The sequence below is a fragment of the Dermacentor andersoni genome, chromosome 1, assembly GCF_023375885.2.
Source record: "Dermacentor andersoni chromosome 1, qqDerAnde1_hic_scaffold, whole genome shotgun sequence".
In the NCBI taxonomy this organism is placed as follows: domain Eukaryota; kingdom Metazoa; phylum Arthropoda; class Arachnida; order Ixodida; family Ixodidae; genus Dermacentor; species Dermacentor andersoni.
This window is the reverse complement of record NC_092814.1, coordinates 106,369,946-106,391,211: the sequence shown is the minus strand read 5'-3', so window position 1 is coordinate 106,391,211 and position 21,266 is coordinate 106,369,946. Positions and strand designations below refer to the sequence as shown.

General features: G+C 43.3%; 2 protein-coding genes across 3 annotated transcripts in view; one reads left to right on the top strand and one right to left on the bottom strand.

The window, feature by feature from the left end:
• Window positions 1-12,477, top strand: part of LOC126545557 (mitochondrial proton/calcium exchanger protein-like) — a 44,546-nt gene extending 32,069 nt beyond the window's left edge. Inside the window, exons 10-12 of the mRNA XM_050193474.3 lie at window positions 2,929-3,128; window positions 9,239-9,389; window positions 11,239-12,477. Coding sequence (XP_050049431.1) covers window positions 2,929-3,128; window positions 9,239-9,389; window positions 11,239-11,430 — 543 coding nt within the window. The 3' untranslated portion in view covers window positions 11,431-12,477. The remainder of the gene's footprint in view (window positions 1-2,928; window positions 3,129-9,238; window positions 9,390-11,238) is intronic.
• A 669-nt stretch (window positions 12,478-13,146) lies between these two features.
• Window positions 13,147-21,266, bottom strand: part of CCAP (Crustacean cardioactive peptide) — a 100,824-nt gene continuing 92,704 nt past the window's right edge. For both annotated transcript variants that reach the window (XR_008608679.2, XM_050193487.3), the window contains one exon: window positions 13,147-13,356. The gene's annotated coding sequence lies outside the window, so the exon portion shown is untranslated. The remainder of the gene's footprint in view (window positions 13,357-21,266) is intronic.

The window sequence follows — 21,266 nt, the reverse complement described above, 5'->3', positions numbered from 1 at the left end:
ATTATTAAGCCTAATATTTTTGTGAATACTTTGTCTGACAGCATGTATGACTGCAATCAACATTATTGCACGGAAAGTCTCAGCATTCTCCACAGCAGCTAAGCAAAATAAAACTGCAGGTTGTCGAATGCCACTGTTGCCTCCCTTGCCTTCAAAATTCTTGGTTCGTTTACAGGTTCTTCATCACTGTTGCCTTTGTTGACGTTTGTGTCCTTCTCACCCTAGATGGGTTTGGAGACGTCGTCAGTTCTGTTTACACCAGACCACCATAAACTACAATGTATTCATCAATTGTTGCACCCACTGATACAGTTACAACAAGCAGTGTTTGACTTGAGTGATTCCTGGAGCAGTGCAGCACTATGTCTGTTATTGGCACTCTCTTCAAGTGCCTCACTAGCACCACTGCTACACCTTGTGACGCCCCTTGGTGATGTCTGCGAAAAGTAGTAGCAGCACCATTATGTGGTGTTAGTCGTAAAGCAACAAGTCAGTCATCAGGGATGCCTAAATTCCTTTGTTGCACATGAAGATTCGTTGTAAAGTCTACGCTCGTTACAACAGACCCGCATACAACAGTTTCGGATATAACGGACCATATTTCAGCATTATTTTGTTCTACCTATTTTATTAATCCAACGAATTTTGCTTTTAGCGGACCGCGCTACAACGGACTATCGGCTACAGCGGAAGAAATTAGCGGCAATGTTTTTCATAATCGGGAGTATAAAGGCATACAAGGTCAGCCGACGATCGGGACTCAATATCGCGTGCACGAGGGATGAAGGCGGGGCAGAAATGCGCCGTTGTCTTTCGCGCGATAGGCACAGGAGGTGGGGGGGGGCTAGGCACTCTGACGTCTGCTGCTTACGGCACAACCGCCATGTCATGAAAGCGAGCTGCAATGTGGACAGAGTGCACCCAGTGCCGGCAGCTTCGTATGTGCTGTGCTTTTGATGCTTAGTTCGCATTGAAGCGAGAGACAGCACGAAGGTCAATTCGCTCGCTGTTGCTGCCGCACTTATCTTGCTTAATTTGCTATCGCAATCAGTGTTTCGCCTTGTGGGTGAAACTGCAACTTTCTTGTTTTTTACTTTGGACGTTCGTCACTCACTCTTTGGAATAAAGTTGTCAGACATCACTACGGAAGCTTCAGAAGTGAGATGTTTCGGATATTATGGACTTTGGATAAAACATATGTTTTTTGTCGGATTATCAGGGTCTGTTGCAATGAGAGCCGACTGTAGTGGTATTCGTTCTAGATGCATTCACTATACATAGGAAAGATAGGAGTTCAGCCAGGTCATAATCAATTGCTCATTACTCAGGCTACTATTTTGCTGTAGAGGCATTCGTTGTAGAGACATTTGACTGTATTAAGTTAGGGTAATTTTTCGTTGCTTGGGTATTTGCTTAAGGTAATGCAGCAGACTTCCCTTAATTCGACTTTGGTTAAGGAATGTCATTGTGTAAGTTACTGAGTTTTAAAGGAAAAAGATGCTACTGCAGTACTCTAAACTGATAGTTTCTCAGGCAGCCACTGCATGTTCCAACATCATGAATGCCACGTCTCCAGAGAGAGAAAGAGAAGTTTAATGATACGAAATGCAGAGAGGTCGGCGTGAGGTATATTCCTCCAGCCAGCTACTCGGCGTTGGGGGAAGGGCAAGAGAGAAATAAAAGTGGAAGAAAGAGGCGCATGATGGGTGACGATGACGAGAGAAGGAGGATGTAAAACATATGGCAAGCAATTTGGCATGCTCAAAGCCTACAGTCCAGGCCCATACTTTTTAAAAAGTTCAGTAACACCTGGATGGCCTTGAAACTCGATTGAGCGTATGGCCAAGGGCCTAAAATAACGTCCTCCGACAACGGTGGGCTGTTGAGATGTGTAAGGTCTTTTTGTTCAACTTTTGACGCTCTTCCACGTACTTAAGGCTGTCACAAAGCACATGACCTATAGTCTCATTCACATTGCACAACTCACAGTCTGCAGACTCAGTGCATTGCATGAGGTGCACGTATCCGTGCGTAAACGCTGCCCCCAGCCTTAGTCTGTGCAGAAGACTGGCACAGCTGCGTTGAATTTTCGGTGGTAGCCTAACTTTCATGGTAGAGTCCAATCTCTGGAGTCGTCTGTGGCAATTATCCGGATTGTCCCAGTGCTTTTCTGTCGATTTTCGGATGATGCTGGAGTGCAGGCAGTTGGCGTCCGCTCTTGAAAAAGGAATTGCAAGCATTGACTCTGGTTCTTCGAGTGCTTTCTTCGCTTCGGCATCGACCAGTTCGTTGCCGTGTATACCACAGTGACTGGGAATCCACTGAAATGTTATGTGGTGGCCTTTTTTTTGCGCTAATGTGTAGAGCTCGGCAGTTTGTAGAGCCAGCACTCTGTAAGCACTTTCTTTCAACACCACTCTAAGTAGTTGCAGAGCCGATTTTGCATGCCACTTCTCCATGCACCATGTAGGCCTTAGCTGCGGACTGGCCCATTGCGACGATGTGTATTTTCTGTATAATTTTAACTTCAGCTCAATAAGTTGCGCGTTATAGTTTTTTTAAGTATATTGTATTTCACCCCCATACTGTGAAATAATCATGGTACATAAATAATTACAAAAATGTAAGGTATTGCCCTAAACACAAAGGCTTATCAAGCACTGATGCTGATTTGATGTATTATTTGACATAGTTTTGGATCAAGTGTTGCCTTACTTTTGACACATGGCAGTCTTGTACGTTTAATTGCTGAATGCTTTTGGTGTTTTGCTTTTTATTAAGCAGATAAATGTATGAATTCATCTGTTGGCTACCTCGCTACTTGCTTTCAGTAAACTTCAATGTTGTTGCCATTTTATTATTTTTGTTTTCACAGCCAGTAGGTTTTCTTGCAATTAGCCAAGCTCATATACATTTTTTATCTTACAGGATGTAGAAGAACTGAAGGATGTGGCCGTCAAAACTGGTAAACGTGACATTCAAGAAACTAAAGCAGCAATGCGTCTTTACAGTCGTGTGAACCGTATAATTGGTAGCATGGACCATCTAATAGACAAACTGAATGAGGAACGGAAGTCAATGCAGATCAAGCTTGACTCTTCAGAAGGCGCTGCAAGTCAAAAAACCAAGTGAGTGCCACATACTTTCTAAATATTTAAACTGTAGTTGGGAACTTGTAGTTTCTGATTATTCTGCCATAAGCAGAGCCCTATTTGTGCATACCTGTACATACGGTGCTCAGCTATTGAAACGCGATACTCTGAGTGCGTGACTTCTGGAACATTTTTGCACCACCAGTCGATGCTGCACACACCAATCTGATGTGTTTTGACTGCATTCGTCCCCCTCAGCGACCATCAAACTTTTGCCAGTGGTGCAAAAAGGGTCTGCCGTCATGCAGGCCAAGTATTGAGTTTTAATGGCTGAGCGCTGTAAATGCCAGATTATAGTTCTCAAATATTTGTGTTGTAGGTTCTCCTGCCCAAATTTTGTAGGCTAACTTGCAAAGCCCGCCCGCTCAGCATATTATACTGGACGCTTAAACTACTTTTAGTCAAAAGTATTAGTATTTTGTGGAGAACATGCTCAAAAAAAAAAAAACTTATTTCCTTCTTTATTTTTTTTATGTCTAAGTTGCCATATTTAATCTCATCAAGTGAGCATGCTGTCTTACCCTAAAATTTTTTTTCCTGAATTGGGGGCCTGCAATTGTTATGTGGGATAAAACTTCTGGTCACTTTATTGGAATTGTGAAAGCTGAAAGAGCAGTTCGATAAGTCAAGCTATGCGCTCGCAGCACACAGCCATATGGCCTTCGTAATCACAACAGGCAAAATATTGAACAGCAAGCTCAGATGCTACAGTGCACATAGAAGAGCCACTTCTCCTCTTCCTCCACTCCTGATGGCCTAACTTTGACGACAATTTTTCAGCATGTTTACTGCATGTGCTTCACAGAGTGGCCGAGCCAATTCAGCGACACTTGGCTACGTTCCTTTCATCCTCTTTGGTACTGTGTGTTGCATATGCATACCTGCCAACTCTTCTGAATGTTTCCTAAAATGTACGAATTTCGAGCAGTTTTATGATTTTACGAATCTTGCTTGAAATTTTACGGAAAAAATTTAATTTGCGAAAAAAAAAAAGTGAAGATGTAGTAAAACTACACCCTGGTACCTTGCACCACCACAAGGGGGCAATACGTATGCATGGTATCATCATTAGCAGCTGCAAGGTTGTAGTGACTTCTGTCATCTACTAGGGGAGTCACGAATCCATATCCAAAGCTTAATAGTGCTGACAGCACCTCTAGCATCTCCGCAAACCTGTTGCCATGCTGTTGCCTTTGTTTACGCGGGCGCACGGGTTTGGACTTCAATCAGCTTCAGTCACTGCAGTGTTGGCCTCGCCTATTGTGTGACTAGCTGCCACGTCAGACGCAGTGCGACTCCGGCCTGTAGCGGCTTCGCAGTGCGATGGTGGACTCGAAGCCCCGACAGTACTTCAAGTGTTTTTGAAATCGTACACGGCAGAATTTCCGAGCTTCATGCCATCGAAGAAAGGGTAGAAGTTCGGATTCTGCACCATGTGTGCCTGTGATGTGAACACCTCTCATGGCAGCAAGTCTGACATCAAGGTCCACATCGCTTCGAAAAAGCATCAGGGATACGTGCGAGCCGCGGACAGCCAGCCAAGCCTAGCAAGTTTTGTACACAGCGACAACGACCTCAGTGTGATTCTTGCAGAATACCTCTTCACGGCGTTCTTAGTTGAACACAACATCCTGCTGAGTGTCAACGATCATGCCAGACTGCTTTTCCGGAAGATGTTCCCCAAGTGTGAAGAAGCGAAATGCTACGCATGTGGACAAACAAAAACGGCGTCAATTGTTCGGGAAATGGCCAGCAACATGGAGACTTCTTTGCTGGATACCCTAAAGCACCAAATACTTTCAATCGCTGTGGATGGCAGTAACAATAGGGATACGCAGCTTTATCCTATTGTTGCAACATATTTAGTTAAAGAAACGAGTAGAGTCTTCTTTGCCTCGGGACAATCCAAGGGGAAGCGATGGGTCACAAGATTGCAAATCTGGTTCTGGACGAGATGAAGTCTCGGAATTTGCCTGTTGGAAACCTGTTAGGTATGTGTTCGGACAATGCCAATGTCATTATCTGCATGAAAAACTGTTGCTACTGAATTGAGAGAGGCTCAACTAGGTTTGATAGGGTTTGGTTCTCATCAATTTGGTCGCCCTAAAAGAAGCTTCATGTCTTCCTATAAAGGTTGATGAGGCTTTGGTTGACATTTCTTTTTTTTTACCTAGAGAAAAGCTCGAAACAGAAAGATCGACTTAAAGAGTTCCAAAAGAATGCATGATGTCAAGGTCAGAAAGATGTTGAAGCATTCGCCGACACGTTGGCTGTCGTTGGGAAAGTGTTTGAAGAGGCTGCTCAACCAGTGGAAACAACTACTCAGCTTTTTTTTTAATCTGATACAAAGCAGTGCAACAAGCAGATCTTGTTTTTGGAGTCATACCAAATTCCGAAGACTTCCTCACAAACCCCCAAGAACCCTGCCCTGACCCGGATAGTCTGCTACACATCTTCACAAGACTGCTGCAGGCCTCTGGAAAAAAAGCACCGACGGTGATGAACTCTCGCTAAAGAGGAAAGGAGCACATTCTGGACCTCAAGCAAAAAAACTGAAACTATATACCAAGGATTCTGGGGAAGCCAGTCACGGGACCCGTGAGGAGCACCTGTTTTATTTTTTGTCATCGGAGCTAATCGAGGCATGCTGCCTTTTTCTCCAAAATGTTATAGCGCTTTTTGAGAAGGCCAACTGCCTTCTTCAGGCGCAGGCTCCTCAGATTCAAGTACTGAAGGGCCTCTTGAAACGTCTTTTCGAAGATCTCCTGACTAGATTTGTGTGCCCAGATGTCGTCACGGTATGTCATTCATTGCTGGAAGTTGACTATGGAGCTGCAGAGAACCAGAAAGGTGATGAAGACATAGTCATTGGCAGCACAACCTACCCTGCGATTGAGACACTGAGCTGCATTGAGAGTGAGCAGTTCTTCTCTGCTGTACGTCTGTACTTAACAGCAGCATGCAATTAAATTCACCACAAGTTCGCGCTAGAAGACTTCAGTCCCAAGATGGCTGAAGTTGCTCAAGTACATGCTCTGGAAACTGCTTCATTCACCATCGTACATCATTTTATTATAGCGTTTCCTGCTATCTACCCCAGCAGAGTGGCGAATCAAAAGAAGAAGCAATCGACGCACTTGAAGTCGAGTTTGCCAACTTGCAAGCGTATCAGGTTCCAGCCGACGTATTGAATGAGCCAAGGCGCGACGTGCAGTGGTCACAATTAGGAAGCATTCAAAGTGTCGATGAATCGCTCAGGTTCCACAGAATTTCAATGGTTATGCTGGGTATTCTCTCCATTCCCCACAGCAATGCTGAATTTAAGAGAACATTCAGCGCTGTGAACAAAACTCGAACGGAGTTTCGCTCATCTGTGTGTGATAAAACACTCAGAAGTCTGCTGAATGGTCAAGGGGCACCAGAGTGGTACTTGCTTTGAGCAAATCTACACGAAGAAGTTTCTGAAGCAGGCAAAGTCGGCAACAGCAAAATCATTGCAAAAATATATTGTGCCCCAGTGGAGTTCTCGCTCTTTACTCTCCAAGACACAGATTTCACTTGCGGTTGTGAAAACATGAGTAAGCTTGTCACAAAGGGTAAATCCCTGAAAAAAAAAAAGTGCTGCCGCGCATATCTCTCCCCCCCCCCCTCCTCTCGCTACGATAGTTTTAGAAATTTCCAAATCTTCAGATCAGCAGGTATGCATATGTGTGATTGGTGGTGATGACGATCATTGTCACGTGTGATGATTGAAATTAGTGGAACCAAAAATGACAGCTTGCGTAACTAAGTTTGGCATTTGGTGAAACCATTGTAGTGCAAATAAAGTGAACACAAACAAAAGACCAGACACCACGGACACTACTGCAGCACCCATGGTGTCCAGTCTTGCGTTCTTTGTGTGCGATCGATTTGTGCTACGATAGTTCCAGCTAGTATCAACCAACCAGCCCAAGAACAAGTTATCTGAAGTTTCACATGCGACCATTATGTGAGGGGAAACGTTTTTCCCTAATAGTAGACAATGGCAAAACTTCATAAGTAGGCTTTCTAACAAAACAAACTTTCCCTTACCTAGATGACTGCTTTCGCACTAATAGCACTTTTAAAGCTGGGATGCATTTTGAAAGCTTGGACGGCATGGGGAAAGGAGCGGCGGCGACATCACCAGCTCACATGTTGATGCTTTAATTATGAATCTATCTAGCCAGAGGTTCTCCATCTTGATTAGGTCAAAGGAGGTGTGGGGAGAAGCGCACTTGCAGGTTTTTCAACTAATGAAGCATTGCATTTATTACTGTCTGTAGACACTTATTATGGCGGCAGATTTCTTTTTCAAGGATTTAAACAGGAATGTTGTGGCCGTAACACAAGGAAAAACTTTTCTTTTATCAATTGGAAGTGCTTGTACATTTTGCCACAGGAGAAGCATTTCTGACTTCAACATTTGTCATTATGCTCTTAGCTCCTCACTGAGCTCATCTGGACGGCCTTCTCCCAGTTAAGTCTTCAGGGTCACCGAGGGTGTTGAGATTCCAGACATTTTAACATTCTTTCCACTGTACTTAAGGAAACTGTTTCCTAGGCTTTGAGAATCCAGCTAGGTGCAAACATTCAAAACAGATTTCATCTCCAGGTGATCTGTCGCTTTTCTGCATTGAAAGGCAGTTTGCCATCCACTCTGAATATGCATGGTGAAATCTGCACTTGAAGCCACTGCTCCCCCCCTCCCTCCCCCCACCTGACATGAAAGCTGACAGTATTGAGCATTGTAAATGGGATATGGTGACCCACAGCTAGACTTACGACTTAGCTGCTTCATCCTGCAACCGATGCAGTTCTCCGGAATACCAAATATCTGTGACACAACTTGTTGCTACTATCTTAGCATGTAAAATAACTTATCTTTTGAAAGCGCTTTTGTAATCAGAAACTGTAAGTGCATCGTCGTTGCCATACTATGCAAAAACTTATTCTGTCACCATCTTTTGGTGACAATGATGATGGTACTAGCTCTGATGGTAGGCTGTAGCAAAGACCACAGTTGTGGTTTTGGACCCACTTGCACCACACAAGCAACTTTTGGACTACTTTTTGTGAAAACAAATGCACAAATTAGAAACAAGTAAATATGGTAATCATTCATTTTGAGCTGCTCTTTTCATTTTAACATCTTTCTATGGCAGACTGGAGATAGGCATTTTTTGCAGGAGATTTAATGTGTCTTCAATATATTCACTATCCCTCAATTGTTTCCAAGACTGACGTTGCAGCCATTGGGTTCACCATTCGGACTAGATCCATTCGTGCCGACCAGTCAAGTTTTAATTATCCAGTGAGGGCCAATTTCAGGATTGAAATAATGAAAGTTTTCGCCCATAGAAACGTATGGGCACCGGCCAGAACCTTCAGTCGGAATCAAATTGGCCAGAGTTAAATTAACGAAAGTCTACTGTATTACAAAATAGGGTACCCGGTGCTGTTGGTGTCAAAAGGCTGCTATTAATACTATTGGTGAGACAAGATGCCAGCTGCACTGGGTAGAAAGCATGTTTAAAATTTTATCTGAATTTTATGGGCCACCCTCATTTGACCAACATAAGTGCAGTTTGTCTTCCCTGCACTGTGAAGAGTAGTTCCCTGTGTCCAAATCTGTTCCTCCTATGACTGATAGTGCTCACAAGTTATAAGGCATGTAAAGTACAGGACATACACAGTCTTGTGATACAGAGTAGCAGCATCCAGAGCTAGTTCCTGAGTTTAATAATGTTCAATTTGTGTAGACAACACTAGAAGGAGTGAGAAAGGGTATGAACAGAATTTATAGTAAGCCTTAATTAAATTGATATACCAGTGTCTTTTGGGATGAAATATCAAATTGTGTAAAAATCATTACAATGTTGTCACCGTGTAATAACACTTGTTTTTTTGCTTGGTCAGTGAAAGCATACACATTATTTGAACTCCAGGCTCAACTGATAACCTGGTTGCATTGTGACAGTCCTTTACTTTTGATTAGTCTAGCGGACCATTCAAGACTGCAGGAGCTCACTTTGATCATGGCATTGTCTGTATTTTGCATTCAGGCACAACCTGATTGAAATCAATGACCTGCTGCTGGCTATGCGGCGCATCCAGAAGTCGTCTAACGATACACGTCTCGAGATGATCACCGACCTTTTGGACACACTCGACATTGACCATGATGGTGCTGTGAAGATTGACCATGTGTTAAAGGTGGGTTCTCTTTTCATGGAGAGCACATTTCAGGTCAATGATTTCAGTACAATGAACTCTCAATACCTTTTGCTGCAGCTATACCCAGGATTTTGTAATGGTAGAACTTGGGTACCACCATCTGTGTGGCTGGCAAAACCATATGATGGTCGGACTGTATCTAGCCGTTATGATCTCAGATTGCATGAGTTAATTGCCATATCATACATACATTGTGTGGTGCAGATGATACAGATCGTTGTTCATCTCGTAAGAGCAGTACCATGTTTGCTGTGTTGCCACTTAAAGACTGTCATTGCTATTTGTCTTGCAAAGTGTGATACCAGGTCTGGGAGACAGAGGGCACAAAACTTACTTGACCCTATTCAGATAGTCTTACTATTGTCCTGATTGTGAATGGTAAAAGAACATGGTATATGTCAGCATCATGTGTAAAATTTGGCCTTGATGTGGTTTAACACATAAGACTACAAATAATAGAGAGTTCTAGAATAGGGGCCCCAATAGTTTGGGGCCCCAAAGAGCTTTGCGGGTGTTAGCGTTGGGGCACGCAGGAGTGAAGAGTTTTAGAATAGGGCTTCCGTTTTCGAATAGCGTGTTGCGCTGATGGCATCATTACGGCGTCAAAGAAATGCTATTAGAAATAATTAAATAAAATATACCATTTTATGATAGGAATAGTAATTTTGACTTGCATGTATTCACGTTTAATTACAATTTAGAGGTTATTCTGTAAGCAGCAAACAATTAGTTGCGCTTAGTTTTGAGCAAACCAACTTTACGTGCCTTCGCCAGCCAAGCTTAGCCGTATTAGGCCTACGAGCCATAAAATCCACAATCGAATTCGGAATCAGTGGCATCTAATAAATCAATCTTCATAACACACGCTAGTTGAGAGAAAGTGATAACCGCAGTCACTTCTAGCTTGCGAACTTCACGCGTTACCATGAATCGAACCCAGCTTGGTGCTAGGCTAGAGCCATCGCTTCGATGGGTGCTACCATGTTTGCTGGCACAAAGCTTTTGGAGCCGCTATCTGGGCTCCTGCTAAATCGATGAAATAGCGTTCCCAGCGCCAAACCCAAACGCAGTTTGCGTCTCGCGCATGTGCAGTGGCTTCGACACTATTTCTTTGGGGCCCCAAAATGTTTGGGGCCCCTATTCTAAATCTCTCTAATAATGTCAAACGGAGTGCAGGGCTGCATTCATGTGAGATTAATATACCAGTTTATTTATTATGAGCACACAGATGTGAAGTCGTAGCACCCTCTAAAAATTCATGCAGAAACCTCTCTGAGAGTTGTCTAAGTATGCGTAAGCATTATGCCAGTTGCTCATCTCCATGCAGCCCGGTGGCATTATCAGTGTTATGAAACCTGATCCGACCAGTATAAGCCCTTATCAACCCTCATCCATCCTTATCAACCTGGATGTCCAGCGAAGCTGTTGCAAAACCACCACTACATTTTCTGAGGGGGGTATGCAGTGGTTTATTGATGGTTCAGATGCTTGTTTTGAGCTTGTTCTTTATTGAAACTTATACTGTTCTATGTGTTGTATGGGTGATTTCAATAAATGTATGCACTGTTCGCTCCACTTTGCTGAGCGCTTGTAGCCTCTGCCTTACGTGGGTATGAGCCATTGCTTGTTGGGGTAGGAGCCATTGCATTTGTCTTGCATGACGGATGGACCGAATTCTCAATGGGTAGACATAAAATGCTTACGCATTTAATAGGTAGAACATTCTCTTTAGTCACAAACAAGGCTTCATTTCACAAGCTTAATTCTCATGTTTCCCTTGATTTTAGGTCTTGAGGCACATGCTTAAGTAGATATTTCGCAATTGCAGGTCATCGACACCCTCGGCCGTGAAAATGTCAAGGTGAGCCCAGCTCAGATGAAAGAAATCATTGAGCTCCTCATCAAAGAGGAAGTCCTGCAGGCCAAGAACAAGGAGCAGCAGGCAGCCAGTACAGATGGTGCAGCACAGCCACCTAGTTCTAATCATCATGAGCAGCAGCAAGAAAACAAAAACACTTAGTGTGCTTTGGCATTGTATTATACTGTAACACTGCCCTTGACAAATGGCCTGTGTAACTATGTTGGTTCATTTAGGATTAAGGGCATCTAGAGTGAAGCAGTTTATGACCTAGTGCGGAACAGGTTGTTTTATTTGCGTGCATGCATGGAAATGTGCACAAGATTCATGCGTGTGCTATGCCTTGAATGGAAGAGATGAGATGAGAATTATTGCTAGATGCCTGTGTTGTTGCACTGTGCTGGTGAAACATGCTAGACCAGTCTATCTGTAGAACAATATTTTAGTTTCTTTATTATTATTATTTTTAGAAGTATTGACACTTCAAGGTTCTGTGGTAAATAAGCTTGTCCATATCTCTTCTGTGGTATTCTTTTTTTATCACTCTGTGCATTAAATTGTAAAGTTGTTTCAGACATACCTGATAAAACGTTTGCATTCTTGCACAAAACAGACTGACACTTTACTAAAAGGAGTTCAGTGATACGTGGCCTGCCTTCTTCAAATATTGTACATTTCATAAAACAGTTCTTTAAAGACATATTTCTTCTGGAAAAGAATAAAAGTCTGAGGGCCTATGTGGTATAATGTATTTGTGTTTTACAAAGGTATGATCTGTTGTTTTGTAGATCCAAAACAGCAAAATTTCTGTCAATGACTGAATTCCTGGCATTTTTTTTTTCCAAACAAATTTGTTGTTCTGGTTTGCAGACTGTAAAATTATTGTAAGACACATGTTTGAATGCTGTGGTCGACATTTATTCATACATGGACATTGTGTAGGTCCTACCTTTTGTGCTAGTAAAAAGTGATTCTTCTTTACACTCACGTGGATACACATAGTATACTGTGTGCAAAACTATTGTGAGGGTGATGGATAAATAATGACTGCTAGAAATCATTCACGAAACCAAACCTGTTTGGTCCAGCTTGTTCAATGCTAATTAACAAGTGCACACATCGCCTAAGAGCACTGGAAGTGTCTTTTTTGTGCATGTTCATGGTAACAATGTTGTTAATGTTATGAAATAAATGCATAATTTAGTAATATTTATGTGCTAATATTGTGTATCCATTTGGAAGACAAAAACTTTTTTCTGTATTGTCTACTTCACGTGGTCATTTCGGTTCAGCAGCTTGCTATGCTACACTACATTTATTACTAGAAGATTGTTCATTTCCCTTTGTCTCTTTAGTTCTGTGCTGTAGAGCTAAAGGCCTTTGCAAGCTAGCCATAAAATCTCACTTGGTATGGTTATGCGTACCAGTATTCTTGACCTTTACTAGTAATGTGAGTAGGTCAGCTTTTGATTTCACATGTTGTCCACTGTGTTACATTGTTCTAAAGCTTGCTTTTGGTTTATGTCCCTTATGAAAAAAACTTTTGCTTGACAAAAAAAAAATCTTATCAGTAATTTCTACAATAGCTCTTTTCTCTCACTGGTATCTCTATCACACATGCTATTGCATTTAATGTGATAATTATTGCTTGATTTTATCATGTGATGTTCATAAATGCTTCTTGAGAATATGCTATTTGAGCTATCCAGTGGTGCTGTTCTAGAAACCACTGAAGCCATTTGTAATGTTGAAACATAGAGACCTTGACTTAACAAAATTTTCAGTTTAACAAAGTTTCTTGCTGCAGTGCAACTCTCACTATACAAACATTCAGGCACTGTATATAATTTGTCAACATTGAATGAATTTTACACATGCTTGTTGTCATGTTTGAGGAAAGTGTTTATTGGAGTGCATTTAGCCAGGGTTGCAAAAGAGGTGTGGGCAGTAGCAGGCCTGTAAGAGCCCTGTCAAGATGCACAGCTACATCATTGGCTGGAGAGCATGGAAGTTGCAGGCATTGCTCAAAGGCATGACCAAGGACAGCTGGCACCGTCCCTGGCAAAGTGTCACGGTGTCGCCAAGCACCTGAAAAAAGAACATGTAGCTGTCTGTGGCTAGAGTAAGGAATAGCCTTGTGATAGCAGCCTTAATAATACGTATAATCAACGTTTCAATAACTAGCATATGTGAGAAATGGTGTTGCCAGTCGCGTGAGTGCTAACTGTGCTACCTCCATGAGCTTGGGGATTGTGCAGACCAGACCTTTCTTGTACATGCTGCAAACAGTAGTATAATATCCATGTCAAAGAAGGTGTTGCTTTTTTGCATAGTCACTTGTGCAGCAGTGACTACATCTGCATGGTCAAGCTGTGCATACAGACAGGAGAGACGTGACATGTTCTTTTCCTTCATTCACAGGCTTGAATGGCTTGAACACAGCATAAGTGTTCTGCTTAGCGTGTCCTATTAATGGCAAACTAGCCTTACCAGACTTTCCTTATTTCAGGTAAAATGTATATATTTGTCTAATGATTGTCGATAGGCAGTTCGCAGAATTATCTGCACTGCCCTGGAAATTTGTTTCTCACAGCTTGCAAAATTTTTTGTCCACCAAACCATGTTCATATTTAACACAAGAAAGAAAGGGATGTCATCTGGCACCTAAAAGCCAGTTCCCTTTTTCAATGGTTCCTGCTAAACACTGTGCGTGGTTGCGCTATTGAAAAGTGTGTGTGTGTGTGTGTGTGGAGGGGGGTGGAATCGTCCTGGAAAGAAGAAATGTACATTGCATTATGGGTGTGCAACACTGATAAGCCCCTTGCTACTCACTCTTCCCCTGCAGAGCACAAGGTTTGGCATAGAAATATAGCCTGTGGATGGGAGACTGGGAAACAGAGAATAAAATTTTGCAAGGGTAGCCAAGTTACAGAATTTTAGAATGATTAAACCAGTGTTCTTAAAAATTTTAATTTTGTAAATGAAAAGGCACAATTCTACGATTAGCACCTCCATGAATCTGCTGGATTGTCTTTGCTCTCATAGTGCTATGGATGAAAAAGCAATGTGGTACCACACACTTGGTTATCAAGCGTTCCCCCATGCATGTCTTACCATGCAAATAACAATCATTGTGATTTGCTCCATTTTTTAGCATTCCTCTAATTTTTGCACAATATTTTTGCACAGGGCTGCCCACACCATTCACAGTTCACATGCTTGGGCACTGCAGAAAATCGTGCTGATTTCACGTTTTTCAATGAGCATTAATTGTCGCAGACACAAGCATGGTGGTGAAGTAAGCTTGGTGCTGTATAGCGATGTGAAACAAGGAAGGCAAGACAGCAAAACTGTACGTGTCGCATTTTTCTTTTAGTTGCCTTGGCAATGGAAGGAGAGTTCCCACTTAGCAGCAGCTGTGTGCAGCCTGTAAATGTAGTACAGTGGCAACAGAAAAAGATTAGCTCAAAAAAAGAAAAAGTTTATTTCTGGGGTTTTACGTGCCAAAACCACAATATGATTATGAGGCACGCCATATTAATTAAGCTGGACTCCGGATTAATTTTGACTATCTAGGGTTCTTTAATGTGCACCTATTGCACGGTATACACGGGCATTTTTGCATTTCACCCCCAATTGGAATGCAGCCTTCGCTGCCCCGATTTGATCCCATGACCTCGTGCTTAGCAGCGCAAAGCCACTAAGCAGACACGGTCGGTCACGGTAGCACAATGACAGTTCAACTCGTCATGGAGGTCGCTAACATCAACGCATGCAATACATAAATGTAACGCAAAGGGGCCCTCGGTTGCAGCTTGTCCGCACATTCCGAGAGCTATGCACTTGGCTAGTTTTCATCTTTACCTTGCTTTTTGATTCATTAATAACACTCCTCCAGCGTCTGTTCACGAGGTTGCTTACCTGTCCAGAGGGATTCTTGGAAACTGGAGCATTAATGTGCACAGTGTTTCTTCCCTGTGGTGGTGTGCAGTTATTCACCACGTTAAAATGAACATCGGAAAGCAAACGTCGATTGGCAATTTGGGCCGTCTGTAGGGCAAGGTGCCATTTGTACAAGCGCATCTTCCACAGCGGAAATTCAAGTACGTGTAGTCTACTGTGTACTGGCCAGCATTGCACGTGCTAGCCAGGCAGCACAGCTGAAATAACACATGTAAAGCTGGCAGGTGCCTGAAACCATAAGAGCTTCCTACACTAATTACTAGAAGGAACTCGAGCGCTGCGATCGTTCAGCCACCATGGGAATGATGGTTAGTACATCTTCCTGCTCATGTCTACTAAACCATCACATCCTTCCCATGCTAGCTGAACCACCCTGCTTGCAACTCCAGTAGACACTAACGCCAGAGTTCCCTGTAATAATTGTATGAAACACTATGTCCGAAACGGTAGCAACAAGCTTAAAAGTCCGGTTTTCTTTCTGTTTTTTTTCTTTGTCCACACTGAGGTTGCTCAACAGTGAACAGCACATGGCAGCCTTCAACTCTTCTGGCACAACTTTGGCCAAAGGTGTGGTGGCCAACCAAGGATTGATTGGGCCAAACTGCGTGATGTAGTTTGGACGGAGCTTGCATTTTACATCAACCTCACAATGACTGGCTGCCAGTATGCCTATATTGTTGCGACAACGTTGCGACTTGCGTGGCCCGACAAAACAAATTCATCAACAAATTCTTTTCCCACTCTATGGTGATGGCATATATACGTATATTGCCTTCGCTGTAGCACAATTGGTGGTGCAACGCACATGTACTGCAGAGCTTGAAGGTTCGGATCCCACCAGCGACAAGCTATCTTTTCGTCCACTTTTATTTTCCCTTTTCCTCATTATTTTCTACATTTCAGTTTCTGCCACAGTTAATCACCACTATGCCTTCCTTGGCTTCATTGTCTGTTGGCTTTATATGATCGTGATTAACAAAAATTTAGCCCCTCTATTTCCCTTCTTCACATTCATTTATCTACAGGCTGACCCAGCTGCTCCTCAGTCTCTGCCCACTTTTCCTTTCTTCTGCCGCCCTGCATGTTTATGTAGCTCATTGCATGGTGAGGTCTCTTTCTTGTTTTCCTCTTTTTTCCCTTATTGACGGCAATGCTGTTCTGAGGTTCCCCTAGGGGACCTTTTTCATTACTACTTACACTGGCCTCCTGAGCGCCCGTGGGCCCCCTAAATAAAGCAACCACACGACCAGCAAGTCGCCAGCCCACTTCTCGTCCAAGCTTGTTTTAACGTGTTTTAACCAAGCTTGTAATTGAAGTGGATCCCGCCTCGTTTAAAACCACCACACCTCACTTCCCTGTTTACTTCTACAACCTCGAGACCTTTCTCTTGGTTCATTGATCATATCCTTATTAGCAGCCACTATGGCTTTTTGTACATTACTGTAACGTACAGGCGCCTCCAGCACCGTGCACACCACGATCTGCACCCGAGGGGACAGCTCGCGCAAGTCGTCCACCCCCTCCGCCAAGCGCTGGGCTAGTCCCGCCCCTTTTTTTAGGACGTTATTTAGCCCACCTGCTACTACGACAAGATTGCGTCCGTGGGCATTTTCCGCGAGCTTTGCTTCTGCTCGCTCCATGACAGAACCCAGTGTCCACCCTGGAAATGGCCCTAGCGCCACTCTTATCGCCTTTCACTCTCTCCACAATTGCTTCTGAGCACCTAGTCAGGTTTGAGTCACCGGCGATAATCACCCTTTCACTCTCTCCTACTGCCGAGGCCTCTCCCTGCTTCCCTTTGTTATCATTTTCCGTGTGATTCGGACTTGACCAGGGGCATTGACCGCTGCGTTCCTGCTTTTTCTTTGTTGCGGCCTCAAAGTAGGCGCAGCTCTTTCCAGCTGCACCCTCCCGACGTTGCACGCATTCCACGTGCTTTGCTGATACTCCCTGCTCTATCACGTCGGGAGACTGCGTTTCATTGTGACGACCATTCTCGTTCACGATGGCGGCCTTGTTCAGCTTTTCGTCGGCTGCTTGAAGTCTTTTTTTTCCACCGCCTTCCGTGCATCACGCTCCATCCTTAGATCATTTTTGAGCTCTTCGACCTGTTTCAGAAGCTCATGCTGGAAATCCTCCATTTTCTTTAGCCTAGCATCGACATCACAGTGTCTGCCGATTGATTCGATTTCTTATCCATTGTCATCCTTCACGTCGCCTACCTTGAAGGACCCCCCGCACACTGCATACGCTTTGCCGTCTTGTCATGTGTTGAACAAAGCATTTTCTAATGCAAACACCGAAACTTTCAGAGCACGTGCCTTCTAGCAAAAGCCGATACGCACAGTATGTAAATCCTTAAAATTCCGCAAAGTAATTATCACCAATGTTTTAGACGCAACAAATGCTGCACAGACTTAAGGTATGCCTCGCGCACGTGCATACAACCACGCGGTCGCGCTCTCACAGTCCTATCTAAGCAATATTCCCGATACCAATGCAAGCACATTAAAGTCAGTAATAGCTATTATTCTTGCCACTTCCTAACTACTATTTAAAGGCTATAAAGATTTAACGTCCCACACGGTTGCGCGTGCTGAAGCACGTGGCGCGAAAGGACGCTCCGACTATCCCGCAAAACCAAGTATACACGAAACACCCGCGCACATGAAAAAAAAGAAAGAGAAAAAAGAAAGCTAGCCAATTATTATTTAAAGGCTAAAATAAATCAGCAAATCAGAAATAGAAGCAAGCTCAAAGCATGCACAAAAAAACTTTTTTTTTCGCAGCCACGGAGCCCTGCAAAAATTTGGAGAACGCTTAAGCTTCGCCTTTAGGAGTCGAATGCGATAGCATTCAACGATCCCTGACTGCTTCTCACGCTTTCCGGCAACTGCAGCGTATGTAACCGCAATATTTACCGGGAAACGCTCGCGGCGAACGCTATGCACGAAGGCGAGCTTTCTGGTCGAAACGCTGCCTCTTGCAAGGGCCGCGGTGGCATGGATGGATGTTATGAGCGTCCCCTTTGGAACGGAGTGGTGGGTTGCGCCACCAAGCTCTTGCTATTATACTGCTTAATGTGCTACCTAGGCAAAACAAGAAAAAAAAAGAACTATGAACTCCCACCACCAAATTTTCTTATTCCCTTTTGCGAACTTTGCTTTTGTACGTCTCCGTTTTTTGTCGTTTCCCTACTTTTCTTCCACCAATCCTCCAACCGCTTCTAACTTATCCCTATTGCGCACATGTTTACTTTTCCACTGCTCTCGCTGAACCCAAGGGCTTCAAGGAGGCCAGTAGTGCCTAAATCAACCGCTGGGCAGACGTCTTCACATTCTAATAAAACATGCTACATAGCTTCCCTAGCTTTACGGCAGCAAGCACATGCTTCTTCTTCCTTCTTATATCTCGCTTTATAGGTGCGTGTTCTAAGGCATCCCAATCGCGCTTCGAAAAGTAATGAGCTTCCATTTGAATTATCATAAATTGTTTCTTTCCTGATTTCGTTTTTTCCTCTTAAGTAGTTACTCATGGTAGGTTTCTTTTCCATTGCCGCTACCCATGAGATTATGTCAGTATCTCTGGCTTTCCGCTTGACATTCTTTGTTGCTGTGTTGCCCACCCTACAGGCCGCGTACTTGCTGGTAAGCTTCCTAGTTCATTTCGTCTACTGTGAATCAATGTTTTTCCTGTACAGATACCTCAACACTCTCCCAGCCCATTTACTTTCTTCCATATTCCTCAGTCGTTCTTCATACTCAATATTACTGCTAGCTTCCCTCACTTCAAAACTAGTCCAGCCCATATCACCCTGCACAGCTTCATTTGTAGTCTTCCGCGAGCGCCCAATTCGAGGCGTCCCACTGACCTTTGGTTCACGTCGAGTCCTGATTGTACCCCTGATTTAAAGCAAACAACCGCATTTCCAAAAGTAAGTCCTGGAACCATTAATCACACCTTTCCACATACCTCGGAGCACCTCGTATCTATTTTAGCCCCAGAGCGCTCTGTGCTTCATTATGGCTGCATTTCTTTCCTTTCACTGTTATTGTTTTTTCCTGTGTTTCCATATATATATATATATATATATATATATATATATATATATATATATATATATATATATATATATATATATATATATATATATATATATATATATATATTGCCTTCGTTGATCCATATACCAAGGTATTTATATTCTCTTTCCCGAGGTATTTCCTGGCCCTGTATTGACACTGTCTGCTCACTGTTTCGATTCAATACCATAACACCTGATTTTCTAACAGTAAATTTCAAACCTAAATTGTTGCCTTCCTGTCCACAGATATTAGCCAGACGTTGCAAATCACTTTGCTTGTTAGCTAGCAACACAATGTCGTCCGCATTATGTAAACCTGGAAGCTGCTGCTCTACTACTGTGCCCGCCTGTTTGTATGAGAGATTAAACCCGATATTGCTTCCTTCTAGCGCCCTCTCCATATTCACCATGTACACAATAAACAGCAATGGGGATAAAGGGCACCCCTGCCTCAGTGCCTTGTTGATATCAATTTTCTCCTCGCTCCTCATCCCTTCCCTTTCAACGCAAACGATATATTTTAGGTAAATCTCTCTCAAAAGCTGTAGACAATCGTCACTTAAACCTTCGCCTTCCAGAGTATTTCACAAAATGTTGCGGTCTACGTTGTCATAGGCTCGACCTGTAATGTCTAAAAAGCCCACATATAACGATCTGCTTTCTACTTATGATATGGCGGAGGCGAGCGCCATCTGGAAGTCTTTAAAGGAAGCGGGCGCGCTGCTCCGTCGACTCTGAGATATTTACGCGCCGGCGTGCGCAAATGGCGGACGCTGTCTCCGGTCTATGCATTGTGGAAACGCTGGAAAAGGGGCTTGTTTGAGTTTTCGCGTAACAGAATTATGTTTTCTCGTATATTCAAATTCCAATCCGAGAGCTATCATACCTGCAGGTTGTGTGTAAATTGTAGTTTACGGTTTTTCAACGTGATTTAGCTTGAGAAATTTAATTAGTTCAGTAAATTCCTTGCGTCACATGAACGGCCTGGGTATGTGTGATTCGAAAATCATTGTGCTGATGTTGATGTGCGACGCCGCCGCCGCCGGATTTCTTGCGATACGGGCTCCTTAAATGAAGGGCAACCCCCGGTGTTTGTTTAACCATATTAGGATATTGTCATTTTCAAATGGCATCGACAGTACTGTCGTCAGTAGGGTGATTCAATTTGCTTAGAAATTCATAAATGATTTTAAATAGCCAATAAGCGAGGTACCAAAACGGGTAGCTCGTTCGTGTGACGGCACGATGAGTCGATGACGTCAGATCCTGCACTACCATAATGTAAACACGTAGAACGCGTGCTAAACATGCAGTACACTTGGCGCTACCGCTGATGATGTCTCTTGACGACACAGGGAGCTTTTACATAGTTCCCAAACTAGACAGCGGTAATTTAAGCGACGATGTTAGCGGTAGTGGCGGTGTAGTCTCTAACGTCACAAACACAGGGTGACCAGTAGAAAGTCATGAGTCGGGAACGCAGCCAATCTTTAAAATTGATTTTCCAGAAAACTAAAGGACTGTATTCAAAATTTCGTTAGAATCTGTGGACATCGAAAAATCGCCGGAGTTCCCCTTTAACGCTACGCGTTAAAAACACGTCCGTCTGCCATGGTCCGCCGCAAACATCACCACAAATAGCGACTTAATATGGATGGAAGGTAGGAGCGTCCCCTTTGAAACGGGGTGATGGCAGTTGCCACCATGCTCAGCTTTTTATTTTTGTTTAACTGTGTTGTAAGTTATTAAAATTCGCCATTTTCTTTAAATACTTCTACCTACACTTTTAACCGTATGTAACCTCTCTGCTTTTGAGCCACCAATCTTCCCATCGCTTTTTGCTAATTTCCACCGCATATTTATTTACATGACTATTGTTATCTCTAAAACACCAGGGCCTCAGGAAGCGTGACTGTGCCCGCACCGACATCGGGTTGGATACCATCACATT